Genomic DNA, 26,195 nt, shown 5'->3' with positions numbered 1-26,195 from the left:
GTGTGTGTGAGAGAGAGAGAGATGTTTTGGAGGGAGAAGTTCAGGACTGGGTTCTGACCATGAGTCAGGTTGTTTATAATAGAGAAAGTGCTGCACTTGAAATTTCCATCTGCAGTATTTGTTCTAAACGGTGTCTCTGTGGCCATGACAACTCACTAACACAGTTAGAGAGGTAACCCGTCTTAGAGGTCCATGAGGACGAGTCTGCTGTGGGTTTATCAGTTCTGTGGAAACCCCTTACATAACATGGCTTTATACATGTGTGGTAACACTGGAATTACTATAGTAACAATACTTCACCAAGATGTTGTTACATAGCATAGCACTGCTGTTACTTCATGTGTTTTCTCTGCAGATCATAGATTGGATCTGTGACAATGTCATGCCGTTCGACACCTTCGATCAAATTCAGGAATTTATTCTGGGTAAGTGGAACAAGAGTTATCATCATTATCATATCTATTTTTGTGGTGTTTTATGGAAGAATCATTGTCTCCCTTCAACGACAGCGTCACTGTACAGGATCATCTATAAGAAGTGCCTCAGTCTGGATGAAGTCCTGCCCTACTCCTCTGTGTTTGAGAAGAAGAAGGTACCTGAGGGTCTAGACCTGGTCCCTGGTGTCACCTGCACCACAGAGCTCCATGCTGAACCAGTGTTCAAAGGAAAGGTAACATCTCTTTCACACACTGTAGCTATTCAACGACCTGATCAGTCACATGTGTAATATTGAGTGATTTATAAGGTTAGACACTAGGGGGCAGACAGGAGTGGGAAGCAGATCCAGTGCTCAGTAACAGATAAAGAATGCATATCTAATGAATTCAATGAAGAAGAGTTGTGTTGAAAGAAGGGACTTAATAATATTATTTAAACTGGGCTATTTCCAATGAAATACCCAGTGATTATTCTGTAGATGGAGACAAAACATGAACCATTTGTTACAATCAAGTGCATTTTATTTAATGTTATGCAGTATGAACCCCATGCCATAAATCATTTTGTTTCCAAGGAGGTCTCAAGATGACCATAACAAATTGACCTATTTTTACAAACAGTAAAAGTAGTAAACATCTGGTGTTTACTAGATGTTTGGTCATGTTTCGCTGCAGGCCAGACGTCTCCAGGGCTATTGGGAAGAGCTGCAGTGGAGCACAGAAAAGATGAAGTACTTTGAGGCAGTTCCAAACCTACGATACAGAGCATCTCAGAGCCTGTCAGACTGGACCAAGCTGCTCACTACCCTGGTGAGTTCTGTTCACACCTAGAAATATGTAGCAGCATTGGTGAGTTCACACATATTAGAGGATCAAACTGCAGATCCAGAACCTCTCACAGTCTGCCAGACTGGACCACGATGCTAGCTACCCTGGTGAGTTCACACAGAGAGACTGGAATATAGAGGATCTCTGGGAGCTCAGTGCACCACAGGAACCATGGTCTCTCTCTCTGATCCCAAGCTTTATACTGCAGCTAGCAGCAGGACAGTATGGAACCATGGTCTCTCTCTCTGATCCCAAGCTTTATACTGCAGCTAGCAGTAGGACAGTATGGAACCATGGTCTCTCTCTGATCCCAAGCTTTATACTGCAGCTAGCAGTAGGACAGTATGGAACCATGGTCTCTCTCTCTGATCCCAAGCTTTATACTGCAGCTAGCAGTAGGACAGTATGGAACCATGGTCTCTCTCTCTGATCCCAAGCTTTATACTGCAGCTAGCAGTAGGACAGTATGGAACCATGGTCTCTCTCTCTGATCCCAAGCTTTATACTGCAGCTAGCAGTAGGACAGTATGGAACCATGGTCTCTCTCTCTGATCCCAAGCTTTACACTGCAGCTAGCAGTAGGACAGTATGGAACCATGGTCTCTCTCTCTGATCCCAAGCTTTATACTGCAGCTAGCAGTAGGACAGTATGGAACCATGGTCTCTCTGATCCCAAGCTTTATACTGCAGCTAGCAGTAGGACAGTATGGAACCATGGTCTCTCTCTTTGATCCCAAGCTTTATACTGCAGCTAGCAGTAGGACAGTATGGAACCATGGTCTCTCTCTCTGATCCCAAGCTTTATACTGCAGCTAGCAGTAGGACAGTATGGAACCATGGTCTCTCTCTCTGATCCCAAGCTTTATACTGCAGCTAGCAGTAGGACAGTATGGAACCATGGTCTCTCTCTCTGATCCCAAGCTTTATACTGCAGCTAGCAGTAGGACAGTATGGAACCATGGTCTCTCTCTCTGATCCCAAGCTTTATACTGCAGCTAGCAGTAGGACAGTATGGAACCATGGTCTCTCTCTCTGATCCCAAGCTTTATACTGCAGCTAGCAGTAGGACAGTATGGAACCATGGTCTCTCTCTCTGATCCCAAGCTTTATACTGCAGCTAGCAGTAGGACAGTATGGAACCATGGTCTCTCTCTGATCCCAAGCTTTATACTGCAGCTAGCAGTAGGACAGTATGGAACCATGGTCTCTCTCTCTGATCCCAAGCTTTATACTGCAGCTAGCAGTAGGACAGTATGGAACCATGGTCTCTCTCTCTGATCCCAAGCTTTATACTGCAGCTAGCAGTAGGACAGTATGGAACCATGGTCTCTCTCTCTGATCCCAAGCTTTATACTGCAGCTAGCAGTAGGACAGTATGGAACCATGGTCTCTCTCTCTGATCCCAAGCTTTATACTGCAGCTAGCAGTAGGACAGTATGGAACCATGGTCTCTCTCTCTGATCCCAAGCTTTATACTGCAGCTAGCAGTAGGACAGTATGGAACCATGGTCTCTCTCTCTGATCCCAAGCTTTATACTGCAGCTAGCAGTAGGACAGTATGGAACCATGGTCTCTCTCTCTGATCCCAAGCTTGAAACTGCAGCTAGCAGTAGGACAGTATGGAACCATGGTCTCTCTCTCTGATCCCAAGCTTTATACTGCAGCTAGCAGTAGGACAGTATGGAACCATGGTCTCTCTCTCTGATCCCAAGCTTTATACTGCAGCTAGCAGATGGACAGTATGGAACCATGGTCTCTCTCTGATCCCAAGCTTTATACTGCAGCTAGCAGTAGGACAGTATGGAACCATGGTCTCTCTCTCTGATCCCAAGCTTTATACTGCAGCTAGCAGTAGGACAGTATGGAATCATGGTCTCTCTCTGATCCCAAGCTTTATGCTGCAGCTAGCAGTAGGATAGTATGGAACCATGGTCTCTCTCTTTGATCCCGAGCTTTATACTGCAGCTAGCAGTAGGACAGTATGGAACCATGGTCTCTCTCTCTGATCCCGAGCTTTATGCTGCAGCTAGCAGTAGGATAGTATGGAACCATGGTCTCTCTCTCTGATCCCAAGCTTTATACTGCAGCTAGCAGTAGGACAGTATGGAACCATGGTCTCTCTCTGATCCCAAGCTTTATACTGCAGCTAGCAGTAGGACAGTATGGAACCATGGTCTCTCTCTGATCCCAAGCTTTATACTGCAGCTAGCAGTAGGACAGTATGGAACCATGGTCTCTCTCTGATCCCAAGCTTTATACTGCAGCTAGCAGTAGGACAGTATGGAACCATGGTCTCTCTCTCTGATCCCAAGCTTTATACTGCAGCTAGCAGTAGGATAGTATGGAACCATGGTCTCTCTCTGATCCCAAGCGTTATACTGCAGCTAGCAGTAGGACAGTATGGAACCATGGTCTCTCTCTCTGATCCCAAGCTTTATACTGCAGCTAGCAGTAGGACAGTATGGAACCATGGTCTCTCTCTCTGATCCCAAGCTTTATACTGCAGCTAGCAGTAGGACAGTATGGAACCATGGTCTCTCTCTCTGATCCCAAGCTTTATACTGCAGCTAGCAGTAGGACAGTATGGAACCATGGCTCTCTCTTTGATCCCAAGCTTTATACTGCAGCTAGCAGTAGGACAGTATGAAAACATTCATCATTTCCAATTCCTGACATATTCTCTAATAGAACCACTTCAACTTTGGGCGGCAGGTAGCCTAGCGTTTAAGAGCGTTGGGTCAGTAACCGAAAGGTCGCTGGCTCGAATCCCTGAGCCGAATCTGTTGATGTGCCCTTCAGCAAGGCACTGAACCCTAATTGCTCTTGTAAGTTGCTCTGGATAAGAGTGTCTGCTAAATCAGTGTTTCCCAACCAGGGCTACTAGGACCCTGGGGGCACTTGGACTATCCACAGGGGGTACTTGAGAAGATTCATGACACCATAGGTCTACTGGTAAAGTCCACGAGGGGGTACTTCAGGGGTGCTGCGGGCAGAGCAACATTTAGCTGGTGGTAGAGTAACAGGTTGGGAACCACTGTGCTAAATGACTAACATGGACATCTAAAATGTAGTACAGTATACCTTCATAATAGGAAGTTAGAGAACACGTTCCTCCCTCTGTCTGTTCCAGAAGTTAGAGAACATGTTCCTCCCTCTGTCTGTTCCAGAAGTTAGAGAACACGTTCCTCCCTCTGTCTGTTCCAGAAGTTAGAGAACACATTCCTCCCTCTGTCTGTTCCAGAAGTCAGAGAACATGTTCCTCCCTCTGTCTGTTCCAGAAGTTAGAGAACATGTTCCTCCCTCTGTCTGTTCCAGACGTTAGAGAACATGTTCCTCCCTCTGTCCGTTCCAGACGTTAGAGAACATGTTCCTCCCTCTGTCTGTTCCAGAAGTTAGAGAACACGTTCCTCCCTCTGTCTGTTCCAGAAGTCAGAGAACATGTTACTCCCTCTGTCTGTTCCAGACGTTAGAGAACATGTTCCTCCCTCTGTCTGTTCCAGAAGTTAGAGAACACGTTCCTCCCTCTGTCTGTTCCAGAAGTTATAGAACATGTTCCTCCCTCTGTCTGTTTCAGAAGTCGGAGAACAAGAAGGCTTCTAACTATCTGCGTCACATTGAGGAGAACACTAAACAGTAGGTGGAGAACGGAAGAGCGAAGGGTCTCTTGTGTGTTGCAGAATGTTGTGTGTGTTGGAGGAAGCGTGTTGGTGGGGTACAGGGGGAACTTGAAAGCACAGAGAGACAAACTCACAGGGATCAATGACATTGATAGATATTAACACACAGGGATCAATAATACTGATAGATATTAACACACAGGGATCAATAACACTGATAGATATTAACACACAGGGATCAATAATACTGATAGATATTAACACACAGGGATCAATAACACTGATAGATATTAACACACAGGGATCAATAACACTGATAGATATTAACACACAGGGATCAATAATACTGATAGATAATAACACAGGGATCAATAATACTGATAGATAATAACACACAGGGATCAATAATACTGATAGATAATAACACACAGGGATCAATAACACTGATAGATAATAACACACAGGGATCAATAATACTGATAGATAATAACACACAGGGATCAATAACACTGATAGATAATAACACACAGGGATCAATAACGCTGATAGATAATAACACACAGGGATCAATAATACTGATAGATAATAACACACAGGGATCAATAATACTGATAGATAATAACACACAGGGATCAATAACACTGATATATATTAACACACAGGGATCAATAACGCTGATAGATAATAACACACAGGGATCAATAACACTGATATATATTAACACACAGGGATCAATAACGCTGATATATATTAACACTCAAACATCGTAACAACACAAACACACAGACACGTAGAGATACTGTATACATACAGACACAGTTTCCACTTATAAGTCAAGTAAGTCATATCATCTGATATTTCCTCTGTTATTTTCAGAGTTCTGTCGATGGTGGACAGCTGGAATCTTGGTAAGATGTCACAACATTCTTAAAGCCACTATCAATTAATAGAAGGAATGTGAGAAACCTTGTCTCTCTAGGAATGTGAGAAACCTTGTCTCTCTAGGAATGTAAGAAACCTTGTCTCTCTAGGAATGTAAGAAACCTTGTCTCTCTAGGAATGTAAGAAACCTTGTCTCTCTAGGAATGTGAGAAACCTTGTCTCTCTAGGAATGTGAGAAACCTTGTCTCTAGGAATGTAAGAAACCTTGTCTCTCTAGGAATGTAAGAAACCTTGTCTCTCTAGGAATGTAAGAAACCTTGTCTCTCTAGGAATGTAAGAAACCTTGTCTCTCTAGGAATGTAAGAAACCTTGTCTCTCTAGGAATGTAAGAAACCTTGTCTCTCTAGGAATGTGAGAAACCTTGTCTCTCTAGGAATGTAAGAAACCTTGTCTCTCTAGGAATGTGAGAAACCTTGTCTCTAGGAATGTGAGAAACCTTGTCTCTAGGAATGTGAGAAACCTTGTCTCTAGGAACGTAAGAAACCTTGTCTCTCTAGGAATGTAAGAAACCTTGTCTCTCTAGGAATGTGAGAAACCTTGTCTCTCTAGGAATGTGAGAAACCTTGTCTCTAGGAATGTGAGAAACCTTGTCTCTAGGAATGTGAGAAACCTTGTCTCTAGGAACGTAAGAAACCTTGTCTCTCTAGGAATGTAAGAAACCTTGTCTCTCTAGGAATGTGAGAAACCTTGTCTCTCTAGGAATGTGAGAAACCTTGTCTCTCTAGGAATGTAAGAAACCTTGTCTCTCTAGAAATGTAAGAAACCTTGTCTCTCTAGGAATGTAAGAAACCTTGTCTCTCTAGGAATGTAAGAAACCTTGTCTCTCTAGGAATGTAAGAAACCTTGTCTCTCTAGGAATGTAAGAAACCTTGTCTCTCTAGGAATGTGAGAAACCTTGTCTCTCTAGGAATGTGAGAAACCTTGTCTCTCTAGGAATGTGAGAAACCTTGTCTCTAGGAATGTGAGAAACCTTGTCTCTAGGAACGTAAGAAACCTTGTCTCTCTAGGAATGTAAGAAACCTTGTCTCTCTAGGAATGTGAGAAACCTTGTCTCTAGGAATGTGAGAAACCTTGTCTCTAGGAATGTGAGAAACCTTGTCTCTCTAGGAATGTGAGAAACCTTGTCTCTAGGAACGTAAGAAACCTTGTCTCTCTAGGAATGTGAGAAACCTTGTCTCTCTAGGAATGTAAGAAACCTTGTCTCTCTAGGAATGTAAGAAACCTTGTCTCTCTAGGAATGTAAGAAACCTTGTCTCTCTAGGAATGTAAGAAACCTTGTCTCTCTAGGAATGTAAGAAACCTTGTCTCTCTAGGAATGTGAGAAACCTTGTCTCTCTAGGAATGTAAGAAACCTTGTCTCTCTAGGAATGTAAGAAACCTTGTCTCTCTAGGAATGTAAGAAACCTTGTCTCTCTAGGAATGTAAGAAACCTTGTCTCTCTAGGAATGTAAGAAACCTTGTCTCTCTAGGAATGTAAGAAACCTTGTCTCTCTAGGAATGTAAGAAACCTTGTCTCTAGGAATGTAAGAAACCTTGTCTCTCTAGGAATGTAAGAAACCTTGTCTCTCTAGGAATGTAAGAAACCTTGTCTCTCTAGGAATGTAAGAAACCTTGTCTCTCTAGGAATGTAAGAAACCTTGTCTCTCTAGGAATGTAAGAAACCTTGTCTCTCTAGACCTTGGTATTGGTCCTTTGGCTATGAAGCTGTTATTATGATTATTATTCCTAGAATAACACTGTTATATTAAGACGCTGGCAGGTAATTTAACGTGAGCTCATTTACCCTTAACTACAGATGGGAAATGTTTTCTGCTTCAGTTTAAGAAATCCCCCAACTTGAGTTTCAGGGTCACATACTTGAGTCCACTGGAGAACATCGCTCTCGGACCCCACAGTTGTTGATGATTTATCATTCAGGGAGAGAGAGAGAAAAGAGGGGAAGAATGCACATGGTTATATAAGAATGGGAGGAGAAGCGTCTCTCTCGCTTGCTTTCCTTCTTTCTCCCTCTCTCTTTTCTCCTGTCCTTCACTGCTTCCTGACCCCAGTGCAAATGTGGTAGCTCAACCACGGGATTGGCCATTGCTCTACCTCAACTACCTGACATGGGCCATGCACGGACAATACACACCCTCACTCTCTGTCACACACACTGCTTTCTCACGCTCACTCTCTCTCTGTCTCTCTGTCTGTCTCTCACCCGTACAAACTCTCTACCATACTGACCACCATTCATCATTCTCCACACCAATATCCTGACTCACAGAAACTACCCTCTGCAAGCACAGTTGACTTTTTCCTCTCTTTAACAATTGTCCCCCCTTCATTGTCCTTGTCATCTTCTCTGACTGTATTGTTTCAGTTTATCCATGGAAATGTCCCTCTGTAATGAAAAGACCATGGAAATGTCTCTCCTTAATGAAAAGACCATGGAAATGTCCCTCTCTAATGAAAATATCATGCAGATGTCCCTCTGTAATGAAAAGACCATGGAGATGTCCCTCTGTAATGAAATGACCATGGAGATGTCCCTCTGTAATGAAATGACCATGGAAATGTCCCTCTCTAATGAAATGACCATGGAGATGTCCCTCTGTAATGAAAAGACCATGGAGATGTCCCTCTGTAATGAAAAGACCATGGAGATGTCCCTCTGTAATGAAAATATCATGGAAATGTCCCTCTCTAATGAAATGACCATGGAGATGTCTCTCTGTAATGAAAATATCATGGAGATGTCCCTCTGTAAGGAAAAGACCATGGAAATGTCCCTCTCTAATGAAAATATCATGGAAATGTCCCTCTCTAATGAAATGACCATGGAAATGTGGATTTTCGCCCAAAATGACATACCCAAATCTCAGGCCCTGAAGCAAGGATATGCATATTCTTGGTACCATTTGAAAGGTAACACTTTGAAGTTTGTGGAAATGTGAAAGGAATGTAGTAGAATACAACACAATAGATCTGGTAAAAGATAATACAATTCTTTTTTTGTACCATCTTTGAAATACAAGAGAAATGCCATAATGTATTATTCCAGCCCAGCTGCAATTTAGATTTTGGCCAGTAGATGGCAGCAGTGCATGTGCAAAGTTTTAGACTGATCCAATGAACCATTGCATTTCTGCTCAAAATGTTATATCAAGACTGCCCAAATGTGCCTAATTTGTTTATTAATAACTTTTCATGTTCAAAACTATGCACTCTCCTCAAACAATAGCATGGTATTCTTTCACTGTAATAGCTACTGTAAATTGGACAGTGCAGTTAGATTAACAAGAATTTAAGCTTTCTGCCATTACCAGACATGTCTATGTCTATAATATGACATAGATGATTTTTTGTTAACTAGTAAATAGTAGCCTACAGCAAAGTGTGTTTAAATCATTTCTAACTTGTTAACAATTTCTGCTAGTTAGTTTTTGCTACCATGTGGGTTTTAGCTTTCTTGAGCCTGCTAACTGAGTGTTAATTCACCTGTTTCCATACATGTTTCATTTTAAAACATTTATCTGACAAATGAGTTGTTTAATCTAACTGCTTAACTATTTATCTGTACATGGAATTGTATTTGTTTTTTTTTACTCATTTTTTTCTAATCTTTAAAGGAAAATGCCACGGGCACTATCTGATATGTGGGGATATTTCACTGTAGCTAATGTAGAAGGAAAAGCTGTGTACATTTGCAAATACTGTGCCAAATCATATATGTGAAGAATGCAACAAAGATGCAGAATCATATGGCCAAGTGCATAAAGTTCCCTCAGTGCTCACAACAAGCAACCTCTGACTAAAGTCCCTCTACTTCTATTCGAGGTGAAAATGATGAATCAGACACCTTATCGATAGCAACAGCTCATGGTCCTCCTGGAATCAGATGTTTTTTGACTCAGTGGAGGAACGTAGTCAGAGAAATGCTGATGAATGTCTTCCTCAAGCTGTGTATGCAACTGGTTCACCTCTGATGCTCACAGGCAACGTGTATTGGAAGAGATTTCTGAATGTTCTTTGCCCAGCATACACCCCTCCAACCAGACATGCTTTATCTACTCATTTGCTGGATGCAGAGTTCAACAGAGTTCAAGTGAAGGTCAAGCAAATCATAGAGAAAGCAGACTGTATTGCAGTCATCTCTGATGGGTGGTTAAATGTTCGTGGGCAAGGAATAATTAACTACATCATCTCCACCCCTCAACCAGTATTCTACAGGAGCACAGACACAAGGGACAACAGACACACCGGTCTCTACATTGCAGATGAGCTGAAGGCAGTCATCAATGACCTTGGACCACAGAAGGTATTTGCACTGGTGACAGACAATGCTGCGAACATGAAGGCTGCTTGGTCTAAAGTGGAGGAGTCCTACCCTCACATCACACCCATTGGCTGTGCTGCTCATGCATTGAATCTGCTCCTCAAGGACATCATGGCACTGAAAACAATGGATACACTCTACAAGAGAGCCAAGGAAATTGTTAGGTATGTGAAGGCTCATCAGCAATCTACCTCACCAAGCGAAGTGAGAAGAATAAGAGCACCACATTGAAGCTGCTCAGCAACACCCGTTGGGGTGGTGTTGTCATCATGTTTGACAGTCTCCTGGAGGGGAAGGAGTCTCTCCAAGAAATGGCCATATCACAGTCTGCCGATATGGACAGCCCCATCAAGAGGATCCTCCTGGATGATGTATTTTGGGAGAGAGTGGTAAGCAGCCTGAAACTCCTGAAACCTATAGCAGTAGCCATTGAGGGAGACAATGCCATCCTGTCTGATGTTCAGACTCTGCATGCAGATGTAAGAGAAGAAATCCGTACTGCCCTGCCCACTTCACTGTTGCTCCAAGCAGAGGAAACTGCAGTTCTGAAATACATCAAAAAGCGTGAAGACTTCTGCCTGAAGCCCATACACGCCGCAGCGTACATGTTGGACCCCAAGTATGCTGGCAAGAGCATCCTGTCTGGTGCAGAGCTCAACAAGGCCTATGGTGTCATCACTACTGTGTCTCGCCACCTTGGCCTGGATGAGGGCAAGGTTCTTGGCAGTCTTACGGAGTACACTTCCAAGCAAGGGCTTTGGGGTGCAGATGCAATATGGCAGTCGCGCCAACATATCTCATCAGCCACCTGGTGGAAGACACTTTGTAGATCTGAGACTTTTTCCCCTGTTGCCTCCATCATCCTCCAAATCCCACCCCCCAAAAAATTGGTTGCCATCCGGGCAAATTTGAGGCTTTTTGAGCCTGACAACGAGCCATCCTCAACAAGGTTGGAAAGTGACAGTGAAGATGAGGCCTCAGAGTCTGATGTTCATGAGGTGGACATTGAGGAGGTCCAGGGAGAAGAGATGGAAGCCTGAGAGGAAGACAACCAAAGCTTTAGTTTCTAGACTGTCATTTTACAGATGTATGTTGAAAACGTTTTTGGGAGATGCGATGGATCATTGGGGATCATTCAATATTCCCTTTCTTTTGTTGTTCAGTGAAATCATCCCAGGTGGAGAGTCAACTCATTTAATTAAAGTTCAATTCGTACTAAATATATATTTTTATTTCAATTGGAAGGATTTAATCATTTGAATTATGTCTACTTATGATAAGGTAAAAGGTTTGTGTCTGTCTTCATATGATATGGTAAATATATCCAATGCAAAAAACATCTACATTTAAATGGTATTAATATTAATTTGCATATATTGCCATTAATTCCGGTTAATTCCCATGGAAAGTTTCCACCTCTGAATATTCCCCAAAATGTGTAACCCACTCATCTCTCTTAAATCATTAGGCAATCCTCTTCCTCATCCTGACTCATGACTGTTTGTTTTGCCTGATGTACAACTCTGAGATGTAATGAAAAGTCTAAATACACTGTGTTATTGTTTTCCTCTGCAGATCAGAAAGTGGTTCCGTTGTTCCAGGAGCAGGATAGCCAGCAGAGGGCGCTCATAGGCCTGGTGAGTCAGAGGATACAGCAGCCATGATACTCTGGGTGGAAGGTGCCCTCGGGCACAGACAGATCTAGGATCAGCTTACCCTCCCCAGATCCTAATCGTAACCATTAGGGGGGAAATGTTAAACTGACTTTAGATCAGTGTCAGCACTGTTTTAGTGCTGGGTTGGAATGCAGGCTTGTCCAGCTTACCAAGACCAAGGTTCATCAGGGTAGGCAGTTAGCTGACAACACACACACAACACGCATGATAAAAATAGTTGTCCCTTTTTGATCCTGACATTGCAGTCTATTCCCAGGAGTTTTTAGTGATGTTAGCCTTACAGCAGTAACTATTTCCATCCTGAAATTGCTGTCCCTGAGGTTTAAGTGACGTTACAGTTTCAGCAGGGTAACTATTCTACCTATCCCCAGTTATAAAACACTAGGGTAGTCTAGCTGTGGTCCTCTCAGCATCAACCAGCAGGGTAACTATTCTACCTATCCCCAGTTATAAAACACTAGGGTAGTCTAGCTGTGGTCCTCTCAGCATCAACCAGCAGGGTAACTATTCTACCTATCCCCAGTTATAAAACACTAGGGTAGTCTAGCTGTGGTCCTCTCAGCATCAACCAGCAGGGTAACTATTCTACCTATCCCCAGTTATAAAACACTAGGGTAGTCTAGCTGTGGTCCTCTCAGCATCAACCAGCAGGGTAACTATTCTACCTATCCCCAGTTATAAAACACTAGGGTAGTCTAGCTGTGGTCCTCTCAGCATCAACCAGCAGGGTAACTATTCTACCTATCCCCAGCTATAAAACACTAGGGTAGTCTAGCTGTGGTCCTCTCAGCATCAACCAGCAGGGTAACTATTCTACCTATCCCCAGCTATAAAACACTAGGGTAGTCTAGCTGTGGTCCTCTCAGCATCAACCAGCAGGGTAACTATTCTACCTATCCCCAGTTATAAAACACTAGGGTAGTCTAGCTGTGGTCCTCTCAGCATCAACCAGCAGGGTAACTATTCTTAGACCCATCAGCTCTGCTCCCAGCAGGCTTCCATCTGCAGGTCAGATGGGTCTCTCCTGCTCCAGGAGTGTGTGTGTGTGTATACCTGCAATGTGTGTGTGTGTGTGTGTGCCTGCAATGTGTGTGTGTGTGTGTGTACCTGCAGTGTGTGTGTGTGTGTGTGTGTGTACCTGCAGTGTGTGTGTGTGTGTGTACCTGCAGTGTGTGTGTTTGTGTGTGTGTGTACCTGCAGTGTGTGTGTACCTACCTGCAGTGTGTGTATGTAAGTCCCAGTAGGCTCCTGCGCCACTCTCCTAACTGTTAATAAGAATGTAGGACACTGTTAGAGGAACAGGGGAGCAGGGAAACAGAGGAAACAAGGAAACAGAGGAAACAGGGAAACAGGGAAACAGAGGAAACAGAGGAAACAGGGAAACAGGAAAACAGGGAAACAGGAAAACAGGGAAACAGAGAAACGAGGAAACAGGGAAACAGAGGAAACAGGGAAACAGAGGAAACAGGGAGACAGAGGAAACAGAGGAAACAGAGGAAACAGAGGAACAGGGAAACAGAGGAAACAGGGGAACAGGGAAACAGAGGAACAGGGAAACAGAGGAAACAGAGGAACAGGGAAACAGAGGAACAGGGAAACAGAGGAAACAGGGAAACAGAGGAACAGGGAAACAGAGGAACAGGGAAACAGAGGAAACAGGGACACAGAGGAACAGGGAAACAGAGGAACAGGGAAACAGAGGAACGGGGAAACAGAGGAACAGGGAAACAGAGGAACGGGGAAACAGAGGAACGGGGAAACAGAGGAACAGGGAAACAGGGTAAACGGGAACATCAAGGGAACCACACAGACAGACACCTTCAATGTGAAGTGTTGTGTTTCCTATAGATGGTGGACAAGCTGAGAGAGCACCTCAACAGACACCTGCCTCGTCTGGGGAAGAAGAAGATCGACGTGCTGGTGGTGAACTACGTGGCCAAGCTGGTGTGTTCTTACTCTGCAGTGCATTACCCAAACACTGTTTTCATTGTTTTTATGGTTACACAAAGAAAGGTCTGTGCTGACAAAGAAAGGGCTGAGACAAACAGATTGTAGTTGAGAAATGACAATAACCATTATCCTCCAATACATTTATTTCCTCCTGTGGATGACAGATCTACTTCCCACTGTTCACAGCTCAGTCATGACGTCAGAGAGGCTCTGTGTGGTACATCATACATAGATATCACTGACTGAAGAACACCCTGAACCTTACATGGGAATAATGCACTCCATCTCAGGAAGACACAAGCCTTTTCCATAAAGTGTGTGTGAGTGTGAGATTGTGTGTCAGGATGTAAATGTGGTAGTGTTTCTTCCTGTTATTGCAGTAAGAGAGAGAGGAGAAGAGGATGTGAGGAGTCATGCTTGGTCAGTCACAGTGTGTGTTAGTTGGCTAGCGGTGTGTGTGTGTGTGTGTGTGTGTGTGTCGGAATGTAATGGGTGTGAAAGTGGCAGTGTATAAATAAATCATAGTAGCACCTGTTTCTCTTGCTCAGTGGCGGTTTTAGACCATTTGAACTGGGGGGGCCAAGCTGGGGCCAGTTGTACTGTTAGAGGGGCCAGTTACATTAGACGTTATTGTTGTCATATCGTTTTCTTCACTGCATTGCAGGCATTAGCAGGCAAAATACCATGTTTATAATCATTAGTGTTCCGCGTTGCCACTGTCTAATAACGGATGTAAAAAAAGAACGATAGCAAAAATTAGTTATGTAAAAATTATTTCATACTCCACATTTAGGGGGGGCCACAAGGGGGTCCAAAATTGTTGTCACAGGGGCACTGCCCCCCCCCCCCCCCCCCAGTGCTCTTGCTACGTGTTGCCATGGACTACTATTCATTTGTTGCTCAATAGAGAAAATAGGAAGTGTTACAGTGTGTGAAACTGTAGAAATAGGAAGTGAATGTGAAACGCTTTAATAGTGGTCTTATCATGTAACATTTGAGTAAATCAGATGTTTAAATTCTCAGAGCATTCATCCCTGACCTCTTTTCTGTGTGTGTGTGTTTGTGCTTGTTTGGTGTGTGTGTGGGGGTGTTTTGTGTGTGTGTTTGTGTGTGTTTTTGATGTGGGTGTGTGTTTGGTGTGTGTGGGGGTGTTTGGTGTGTGTGTGTGGTGTGTGGGTGTTTGGTGTGTGTGTGTATGTAGCTGGAGCTGATCAGACGCATGCTGCAGTCTGTGTGGCTGAAGTACAAACTGGGCCCTCTGGTGCTGTGCTTGTAAGTTGCTCCCTGTGTTAGTGTGTGTGTGTGTCAGTTTGTGTGTTAGTCTATTAGTTTGTGTGTTAGTGTGTGTGTTTAGTTTGTGTTAGTGTGTGTGTGTCAGTTTGTGTGTTAGTCTATTAGTGTGTGTGTTAGTGTGTGTGTTTAGTTTGTGTTAGTGTGTGTGTGTCAGTTTGTGTGTTAGTCTATTAGTGTGTGTGTTAGTGTGTGTGTTTAGTTTGTGTTAGTGTGTGTGTGTCAGTTTGTGTGTTAGTCTATTAGTGTGTGTGTTAGTGTGTGTGTTTAGTTTGTGTTAGTGTGTGTGTGTCAGTTTGTGTGTTAGTCTATTAGTGTGTGTGTTAGTGTGTGTGTTTAGTTTGTGTTAGTGTGTGTGTGTGTCAGTTTGTGTGTTAGTCTATTAGTGTGTGTGTTAGTGTGTGTGTTTAGTTTGTGTTAGTGTGTGTGTGTCAGTTTGTGTGTTAGTCTATTAGTGTGTGTGTTAGTGTGTGTGTTTAGTTTGTGTTAGTGTGTGTGTGTCAGTTTGTGTGTTAGTCTATTAGTGTGTGTGTTAGTGTGTGTGTTTAGTTTGTGTTAGTGTGTGTGTGTCAGTTTGTGTGTTAGTCTATTAGTGTGTGTGTTAGTGTGTGTGTTTAGTTTGTGTTAGTGTGTGTGTGTCAGTTTGTGTGTTAGTCTATTAGTGTGTGTGTTAGTGTGTGTGTTTAGTTTGTGTTAGTGTGTGTGTGTCAGTTTGTGTGTTAGTCTATTAGTGTGTGTGTTAGTGTGTGTGTTTAGTTTGTGTTAGTGTGTGTGTGTCAGTTTGTGTGTTAGTCTATTAGTGTGTGTGTTAGTGTGTGTGTTTAGTTTGTGTTAGTGTGTGTGTGTCAGTTTGTGTGTTAGTCTATTAGTGTGTGTGTTAGTGTGTGTGTTTAGTTTGTGTTAGTGTGTGTGTGTCAGTTTGTGTGTTAGTCTATTAGTGTGTGTGTTAGTGTGTGTGTTTAGTTTGTGTTAGTGTGTGTGTGTCAGTTTGTGTGTTAGTCTATTAGTGTGTGTGTTAGTGTGTGTGTTTAGTTTGTGTTAGTGTGTGTGTGTCAGTTTGTGTGTTAGTCTATTAGTGTGTGTGTTAGTGTGTGTGTTTAGTTTGTGTTAGTGTGTGTGTGTCAGTTTGTGTGTTAGTCTATTAGTGTGTGTGTTAGTGTGTATGTAAGTCCTGTTCCATTGATGTTAACTATCCTATCTGCTCTCCTACCTGCTGTAGAAAGCAGCAGGGGAGTTCAGCGGAGTGGGCAGTGTTTCACGTGATGTGTCGGATACTGGAGGCTACAAACACTCTGTGTCTCCCCCTCCCTCCTGGTAAGAAGAACCCTGTTTCATCTTCTCTAAATAACACTGTTTATTCATGTATTTTACCTTGTTCAACCTTCTCAAAATAACCAAGGCATTAAACTTATTTTAACCTCCCTGTCCAGTGTCTCATAATAACAAAGCACTTCAACAGAGCTTATAGAGAACCTGCCTCTACAATATGAAATAAATATTCAAGCAAACGGCATCTGATGTGGTGTTGCTGTGTGTCTGCAGGGTATCACACTCTCCTGTCCGTGTTGGGGGTTCGCTGTCTCCCCAGACACACCTTCCTGCAGTATGTTGACCATGGTGTGCTGCAGCTCACTGAGACCTTCGTCTCACGACTCATGACAGGTTCACACTGCCCTACACACACACACACACACACACACACACACACAGGGCTATAGACACACAATACGTGCATATACCCTGTATATATACACATACACACAATTTATCAGATGGCATGATTCAGCTATTGTGACAATGTAATTTCTCAGTAATTACTACAGGAAGGTGTGTCCTCATGAATACTGAGTCAGAGAATTGGCAATACAGTTCTGTACTTTTCCACAGTAAACTGGAACCTCTTAGATTCATCACTGTCTGACTTAGTGTAACCGTGTCTGCCTCCTCCATGCTTCAATACAGATTAATACTGTAACCGTGTCAAAAGTGGGTTCTGGTCAAAAGTAGTGCACTATATAAGGAATAGTGTGGCATTTGGGACGTACACCTAGAGGTCAATCTAATCTAACAGAGGACACTAACAGCAATAGCTCAGTCACAAAATGTAAGATGTCGCTCTGTTCATTGATTTATCATGGTCACTGTAACTGTCAAAAAGCCTTTGAGTTATAGGTCTGGGAGTTCAGTGTGAAGGTGACATTACAAAGTTAGAAAGATACAGTACACCACACACACACACACACACACACACACACACACACACACACACACACACAATATGAAGTATGTTTATCAAAGTTTATACAACAAGTGGGTCTAATCCTGAATGTTGATAGGTTAAAACCACATTCCAGCCAGTGTCTATTTCACAAATGACCAGCGGCTAAATCTACGACGTTGAAATGCCTATTTACCATGTTCCATTTCACTGCGCAATCCACAGTCTCATCAATCCTGCCAGGAAATGTACAAACTTGATCTCCACTATAAAAAGCACATAGACATTAATTTTGTTTCAATATTGAATTGCGATCTCCACCGTCTCCTATAAAGTGAATGTGTCCGAACCAGACAGACAACAAATTGAAAACAAAAGCCCGTCTGGTGTTCAACCTTCCCAAGTTCTCTCACGTCACCCCGCTCCTCCGCTCTCTCCACTGGCTTCCAGTTGAAGCTCGCATCCGCTACAAGACCATGGTGATTGCCTACGGAGCTGTGAAGGGAACGGCACCTCCATACCTTCAGGCTCTGATCAGGCCCTACACCCAAACAAGGGCACTGCGTTCATCCACCACTGGCCTGCTGGCCCCCCTACCTCTGAGGAAGCACAGTTCCCGCTCAGCCCAGTCAAAACTGTTCGCTGCTCTGGCACCCCAATGGTGGAACAAGCTCCCTCACGACGCCAGGACAGCGGAGTCAATCACCACCTTCCGGAGACACCTGAAACCCCACCTCTTTAAGGAATACCTAGGATAGGATAAAGTAATCCTTCTAACCCCCCCCCCCCCCCCCCTTAAAAGATTTAGATGCACTATTGTAAAGTGGTTGTTCCACTGGATATCATAAGGTGAATGCACCATTTTGTAAGTCGCTCTGGATAAGAGCGTCTGCTAAATGACGTAAATGTAAATTGAGCTGGTTGTCATAGCAACACACACAACTTTTTTCCAGTTGACTAGCTAAATCGACACTTTGTTGCCAAAACTAAAATGGATGAGTGGAACATTTATTTAGATATTTTCGGCGACATGACTATGGGTGAATGGGGGAAAAAAGATGGCAATAATACCCAGGCATCCAGATTTGGAGTATACTGCGCTGAATGTGGGGCTTAGTTGTCTGTTCCCCTCATTTCCTCTTCGACCCAGATGTTTCTGGAGGTCGAACCACACTTTCTGGACCAGACCCCTTGGTGTACCGGGATTCAGAGCCTGGGAGTTTTGGAGCTGGGCCATGTCCTTATCGGTGGTGGGAGGGTGGGTGTTATCATTTCCTTGCCTTAGCTGTTTGATGTTGCCCAGAAATACATGATTCGAGGTGGTAAATTCAGTGTCCTTCATAAGGCACCAGCTGCGACCGATAGGTGGGTCGTTGAGCCCACTCCGGAGTGCCAGGTAGCTACTTATGCTGTACTGCTCCCCCTTCCCATTTCGTACATTTCCATAAAACTATCGGAGAAGGATGTTAAACTCTTCCTTAGTGACAGTTTTGAAGTCAACAACTGTTTTTCTTCTCTGCTAGCCAGCCCTCGAAGCAACGCACATCGCACTTTGTATTCTTAACTGTTTTTTTCGTTGCGGCTTTTCTCTAGGTCATTCAATGGAGTGTCCTCCAGATCAAAATAGCTAAATGTTCTACTCATCCATTTTAGTTTTGGCAACAAAATGTAGATTTAGCTAGTCAACTGGAAAAAAAGTTGTGTGTGTTGCTATGACAACCCGCTCAATTTGTTGTCTGTCTAGTTCGGACACATTCACTTTATATGAGACGGTAGGGAAAACAAAATTGAAATGGTCGGAGAGACAGACAGCAGGTTTTATACAAATTTCTGCTGTTGAAAACCAAATGCTACTCTGTAAGAAATGGGAGATAATGTCTAGATGCATTTTATAGTGGAGATCAAGTTTCTACATTTCCTGGCAGGGTTGATGAGACAGTCATAATTTCGCCTGGCATAGAACATGTGCTCTCTCGTTAGGACACTTGTTTCATCATAGTGCTTGATAGTTTTTGCGACTGCACTTGAAGAAACATTAAAAGTTCTTGAAATTTCCCGGATTGACGGACCTTCATGTCTTAAAGTAATGATGGACTGTCGTTTCTCTTTGCTTATTTGAGCTGTTCTTGCCATAATATGGACTTGGTATTTTACCAAATAGGGCTATCTTCTGTATACCACCTCTACCTTGTCACAACACAACTGATTGGCTGGTACTGTAGTTGGAGTGAGGGACTGGAGTGAGGGACTGTGTTGTGTAGATGTTGCACAGTGTAGTGTTTACCAAGACAAAGAATGGAATGTAAGCGCTAGAAGCCCAAGTGCCAGTACCACTCCCACCCACAGTCCTGCAGGGTTTTATCCCTGTTAGACACAAGCTCAGACTAAACATGCCCTTATCCCTCATCCACTGTTTGAATTGCAACAATACTTGCATTCATATCTTCATATCTATAGTTGTTTCTTTACAAAGACATTGAAGTGTTATTGCTATACCCAAACAGTTTGCTTCAGAGAATCTACATGTCTTGAGTTACTCTCTTGTAATACAAAGGTCAACTAGTACAGACCCTCCCTGACAGATAGTCAGTACCTGGTAAGAAGAATGGTGCAATGCTTACAGCCCTAGATACCCGTTCATGCTTGGACACGTTTATCAATACTTGCATTGACATCTCAATCTTTTAAGATATTCCATTACAATACAGTCTTGTATTAAGATGTTACAATACCCAAACAGTGGGATGTTAGTGTGGTAACAGGAACACTGACTCTTTTTGTACCTGGTAACAATCAGAAGGCAATACTAGAAACTGTTTCATGCTTGGCCAGTTTCAGTACAGTTTATATCACAGCTCTTCCTCAGGGGACAAACAAAACAATCTCTGAAGATGAAAGCAAAGTACAAAACATGAAGTTTTCCGTAATTAGTCTAGACGGTGATAAGGAAAATGTCAGAATTCTGGGGAATAAGTTCTGTGTAAGAAAGTGGCAAAATGAATTAGTGTAATTGCCCTTAAAGTGTTTTGAATAATGTAGTAGTCAGAGATGGTTGATAATGTTTGATATGGACTTTACCTTGGTGTTTTTCACACTCCCAGAAAGTCCTCCTGGGACAATAGAAACAGTATTACTGAAGATGAAAGGTTTCGATGATTTTAAGTCATTAAAAAACGGTCTATTTTTCCTCTTGTGTAGATCTAGACAACAATGATGCCAACGAGGAGCTGAAGTTCAGCATTCTGAAGAGACTACCGGAGGTAAAAGTTACATTTCTCTCAAAGGTGTTAATTGCATTGTGTAGTTGCTGATGTTTGTTACTTCCAGCTGTCTAAGCAGTCCGGTAAAGGTGTTAATTGCATTGTGTAGTTGCTGATGTTTGTTACTTCCAGCTGTCTAAGCAGTCCGGTAAAGGTGTTAATTGCATTGTGTAGTTGCTGATGTTTGTTACTTCCAGCTGTCTAAGCAGTCCGGTAAAGGTGTTAATTGCATTGTGTAGTTGCTGATGTTTGTTACTTCCAGCTGTCTAAGCAGTCCGGTAAAGGTGTTAATTGCATTGTGTAGTTGCTGATGTTTGTTACTTCCAGCTGTCTAAGCAGTCCGGTAAAGGTGTTAATTGCATTGTGTAGTTGCTGATGTTTGTTACTTCCAGCTGTCTAAGCAGTGGAATGTCATTTTTTTTGTTGCCAATCAGAGGATTCTTGGACTGTTGTTGCAGCCAAGAGAGGAAGTGAAGAAGGTACAACAGAGAAACACAGACACATTCCTTCTGCTGTTCATTCTCATATTCATAGGGGGGATTCCGACCCGAGTTAAGCGAGTGTAAATGGAACGTAATTCCCTTTAGATGCACTTCTCTCTACGCATATTCTGACCTCGGTTTGGTTTGGGGTGGAGACTAGAGTGTGGTGGAGGTGTATTCTGACCTCGGTTTGGTTTGGGGTGGAGGCTAGAGTGTGGCGGAGGTGTATTCTGACCTCGGTTTGGGGTGGAGGCTAGAGTGTGGCGGAGGTGTATTCTGACCTCGGTTTTGTTTGGGGTGGAGGCTAGAGTGTGGCGGAGGTGTATTCTGACCTCGGTTTGATTTGGCGTGGAGGCTAGAGTGTGGTGGAGGTGTATTCTGACCTCGGTTTGGTTTGGGGTGGAGGCTAGAGTGTGGTGGAGGTGTATTCTGACCTCGGTTTGGGGTGGAGACTAGAGTGTGGCGGAGGTGTATTCTGACCTCGGTTTGGTTTGGGGTGGAGGCTAGAGTGTGGTGGAGGTGTATTCTGACCTCGGTTTTGTTTGGGGTGGAGGCTAGAGTGTGGTGGAGGTGTATTCTGACCTCGGTTTGGTTTGGGGTGGAGGCTAGAGTGTGGCCGAGGTGTCTACAGATACGTCGTATTCTGACCTTGATTTAATTCCCTCATAATTCCACCACCTTTACGCGTGATGAAACCATGAATAAGGTCTAGTGAACCTACTGGTCTCAAGTGGGACAGTGAAATAGGCTATAAATAGCTGAGCCGTTATTCAGAATTTTAATTGTATGCCCTCATAATTTGCGTGGATGAAATGTGGAGATCCAAGCTACAGGCTTATGTAGGGCTGAACCTGCTAACTTGATGTATGCGCTTTCAAATGTTTTATGACTGGGCTTTTCGCCGTTGTATTTGACAATTTGTATCATGTTAAATATTAGGCACTATCAGGAGCCACCATCAGTAATACCCACATACATTTATAAGTGTTAGTTTTCTTCAATTTGTACCTTACATTTTGCATCATTCCATTCTGTTGAGCTTTATTTCCTCTGTCACATCAGTGTAGTTGTTCCTGAAGGTCTCGAGCATTACTGGATCATATTAGACTAACGTTGTGCAATAATGTAGGACATGTAGCCTATTAGAACATTATGGAACTCAGACCACACGTAGCAGGTTAAACCTGCAGCCTGACTCACGGTTCACCACGCCTGGACCGGTGTGAGAATCAGGGTAGACTCACGGTTCACCACGCCTGGACCGTTGTGAGAATCAGGGTAGACTCACGGTTCACCACGCCTGGACCGGTGTGAGAATCAGGGTAGACTCACGGTTCAGCACGCCTGGACCGGTGTGAGAATCAGGGTAGACTCACGGTTCACCACGACTGGACCGTTGTGAGAATCAGGGTAGACTCACGGTTCACCACGCCTGGACCGGTGTGAGAATCAGGGTAGACTCACGGTTCACCACGCCTGGACCGGTGTGAGAATCAGGGTAGACTCACGGTTCAGCACGCCTGGACCGGTGTGAGAATCAGGGTAGACTCACGGTTCACCACGCCTGGACCGGTGTGAGAATCAGGGTAGACTCACGGTTCACCACGCCTGGACCGGTGTGAGAATCAGGGTAGACTCACGGTTCACCACGCCTGGACCGGTGTGAGAATCAGGGTAGACTCACGGTTCACCAAGCCTGAACCGTTGTGAGAATCAGGGTAGACTCACGGTTCACCACGCCTGGACCGTTGTGAGAATCAGGGTAGACTCACGGTTCACCACGCCTGGACCGTTGTGAGAATCAGGGTAGACTCACGGTTCACCACGACTGGACCGGTGTGAGAATCAGGGTAGACTCACGGTTCACCACGCCTGGACCGGTGTGAGAATCAGGGTAGACTCACGGTTCACCACGCCTGGACCGGTGTGAGAATCAGGGTAGACTCACGGTTCACCACGCCTGGACCGGTGTGAGAATCAGGGTAGTCTCACGGTTCACCACGCCTGGACCGGTGTGAGAATCAGGGTAGACTCACGGTTCACCAAGCCTGAACCGTTGTGAGAATCAGGGTAGACTCACGGTTCACCACGCCTGGACCGTTGTGAGAATCAGGGTAGACTCACGGTTCACCACGCCTGGACCGTTGTGAGAATCAGGGTAGACTCACGGTTAACCACGCCTGGACCGGTGTGAGAATCAGGGTAGACTCACGGTTCACCACGCCTGGACCGGTGTGAGAATCAGGGTAGACTCACGGTTCACCACGCCTGGACCGGTGTGAGAATCAGGGTAGACTCACGGTTCACCACGCCTGGACCGGTGTGAGAATCAGGGTAGACTTATAGGACTATTGTTCAGGGTCTGATTCAGTGTTTAATAGTCACATGTACAGGGTTTCAGGTGTGATTACAGGGTACAGTGAAAATCTTAGGCTCCAAGCTCCAACATGCAGGACTAAGGGAAATAAAATAATGACAATGGTAATAAAACAATAGAAATAGCACTATATACATCATAATAACTGTGGCAGTGATGAATAATACATGTCCACTGGGGTGGAGGCAGAGGAAAGACTGTTGAGGAGGTGGGGGAATGACTGCAGGGGAGCAGAGTAAAGACTGTTGAGGAGGTGGGGGAATGACTGCAGGGGAGCAGAGTAAAGACTGTTGAGGAGGTGGGGGAATGACTGCAGGGGAGCAGAGTAAAGACTGTTGAGGAGGTGAGGGGAATGACTGCAGGGGAGCAGAGTAAAGACTGTTGAGGAGGTGGGGGGAATGACTGCAGGCGAGCAGAGTAAAGACTGTTGAGGAGGTGGGGGGAATGACTGCAGGGGAGCAGAGTAAAGACTGTTGAGGAGGTGGGGGGAATGACTGCAGGGGAGCAGAGTAAAGACTGTTGAGGAGGTGGGGGGAATGACTGCAGGGGAGCAGAGTAAAGACTGTTGAGGAGGTGAGGGGAATGACTGCAGGGGAGCAGAGTAAAGACTGTTGAGGAGGTGGGGGGAATGACTGCAGGGGAGCAGAGTAAAGACTGTTGAGGAGGTGGAAGGAATGACTGCAGGGGAGCAGAGTAAAGACTGTTGAGGAGGTGGGGGAATGACTGCAGGGGAGCAGAGTAAAGACTGTTGAGGAGGTGGGGGAATGACTGCAGGGGAGCAGAGTAAAGACTGTTGAGGAGGTGGGGGAATGACTGCAGGGGAGCAGAGTAAAGACTGTTGAGGAGGTGAGGGGAATGACTGCAGGGGAGCAGAGTAAAGACTGTTGAGGAGGTGGGGGAATGACTGCAGGGGAGCAGAGTAAAGACTGTTGAGGAGGTGGGGGAATGACTGCAGAGTAAAGACTGTTGAGGAGGTGGGGGAATGACTGCAGGGGAGCAGCATGATCATTGAGGGGGTGTGAGGACCAAGTGAAATCAAATCAATAAAAATGATTAATAAAAATGAATTACAATTATAATATACATATTAACAACTGCAACAGTGATGAATGTCGTTGGGGTGGGGGCAGAGTAAAAGTCAGTTGGGGGGTGGGTGGGAAATGTCCATCGGGGGAGTAGCGGGGGGCAGGTAGCTGACTAGTGGTGGCTATTTAGCAGCCTGATGGTCTCAGGGCAGAAGCTATTGGCCAGTCTGTTGGTTTTTGTCATGATGCTCCTGTACTGCGTGATTGAAGTGGGGAGAACAGGGCGTGGCTCGGGTGGCTGAGGTCCTTGATGATCTTCTTGGCCTTACATTTACATTTTAGTCATTTAGCAGACGCTCTTATCCAGAGCGACTTACAGTAGTGAATGCATACATTCCATTTCATGCATTTTTTTACTCCGTACTGGTCCCCCGTGGGAATCGAACCAACAACCCTGGCGTTGCAAACACCATGCTCTACCAACTGAGCCACAGTTACTTCCTGAGACACCTGGTGGTGTAGGGTCCTGCGGGTCAGGCAGTGTGCACCAATGGTGCGTTCGGCTGCACTTATCACCCTCTGAAGTGCCTTGTGGTCCGCGGCGGTGGAGTTGCCGCAGCAGGCTGTGATGCAGCCCAACAGTATGCTCTCGATGGTGCTCCTATAGAACACTCTGAGCGCCCTCGGGGACAGGCCGAAGTTCAACCCCTATTCTACACTTTTCCCACCTTCCAATATTTCATACATTGAATCAAACCACTGTATTTTTTTATTCATAAATATATTTTGTGAGTAAAGGCTCTCCAAACCGGTTGGTTTATGATTCATACATACTTTCCTAAGACTAAAATGTGCCTAAATAATCTAACAGATCAGAGTATTTTTAAATCTACCAGTTAAAACGGAGATGAAGCTGTATAGATGTCTTTCTTTCATTGATCCCTATTGTCTGAACCCGTTCTCTCCATCTATTCTAGTCTGTCAACAAAATTATAATTAAGGGTACACCGTATTTAAAGGGATGCCTTAAGCCGGGTGTACACTACATTATTTTGGCCCTGATTTAGCTGTCCCAGACAAGTTGAGATCGGAGACAAAATCCCCAGAAGAAGCCAGTGAGATGACGTTGTTTCGCAGGATGTGTAGACTCGCGAGAAGGAGCGATGACTACTACTACTAGTATGCGTTTGTACTTGCCTTCAAAGCCAAAGTGCGCCTCCAAGTTGGTTTGAAATCGTTACAGCTCTGAAGCTAACAAGCAATGTTATTCAATTCAAAATGTTGGCTTGATATTTCAACTCTGTATGGCAAGAGTGAATGTCTGACTGAAAACGTTTGAGGCTGCTTTGAGCCACAGCTCGTTGTAGCTACGTTAAATCTAATCACATCATTTAGTGTGCACCACTAGGTTGGCAAGACAACAAAAAAATAACAGGAAAGATGGTGATTTAATGTGAGGTTTAGTGATGTTAGGATTTTGAAAGTCGTGTAATGTACACCCGGCTTTAAGAGAAATGTCCTGAAAACCATATTGGCTTTAAGAGAAATGTCCTGAAAACCATATTGGCTTTAAGAGAAATGTACTGAAAACCATATTGGCTTTAACAGAAATGTCCTGAAAACCATATTGGCTTTAACAGAAATGTCCTGAAAACCATATTGGCTTTAATAAGAGAAATGTCCTGAAAACCATATTGGCTTTAATAAGAGAAATGTCCTGAAAACCATATTGGCTTTAATAAGAGAAATGTCCTGAAAACCATATTGGCTTTAAT

The 26,195-nt window shown here is 44.1% G+C and overlaps 1 protein-coding gene across 3 annotated transcripts in view; it reads left to right on the top strand.

The window, feature by feature from the left end:
* LOC106594049 (gamma-secretase-activating protein) overlaps window positions 1–26,195 on the top strand; it is a 38,414-nt gene that overhangs the window by 10,522 nt on the left and 1,697 nt on the right. For 2 of the 3 annotated variants that reach the window (XM_082964161.1, XM_082964160.1), the window contains 11 exons: window positions 356–425; window positions 510–670; window positions 1,113–1,247; window positions 4,840–4,898; window positions 5,759–5,790; window positions 11,718–11,779; window positions 13,667–13,762; window positions 14,970–15,040; window positions 16,278–16,372; window positions 16,601–16,720; window positions 20,475–20,536. In XM_082964161.1, the coding sequence (XP_082820287.1) occupies window positions 356–425; window positions 510–670; window positions 1,113–1,247; window positions 4,840–4,898; window positions 5,759–5,790; window positions 11,718–11,779; window positions 13,667–13,762; window positions 14,970–15,040; window positions 16,278–16,372; window positions 16,601–16,720; window positions 20,475–20,536 (963 nt within the window). The remainder of the gene's footprint in view (window positions 1–355; window positions 426–509; window positions 671–1,112; window positions 1,248–4,839; window positions 4,899–5,758; window positions 5,791–11,717; window positions 11,780–13,666; window positions 13,763–14,969; window positions 15,041–16,277; window positions 16,373–16,600; window positions 16,721–20,474; window positions 20,537–26,195) is intronic. The other variant, XM_082964162.1, reaches the window with a different exon arrangement.

Source organism: Salmo salar, chromosome 17 (assembly GCF_965601325.2).
Source record: "Salmo salar chromosome 17, fSalSal1, whole genome shotgun sequence".
NCBI classification, from domain to species: Eukaryota; Metazoa; Chordata; class Actinopteri; order Salmoniformes; family Salmonidae; genus Salmo; species Salmo salar.
Note: the sequence above shows the minus strand (reverse complement) of the source record. Positions and strands in the feature narration are given on the sequence as shown.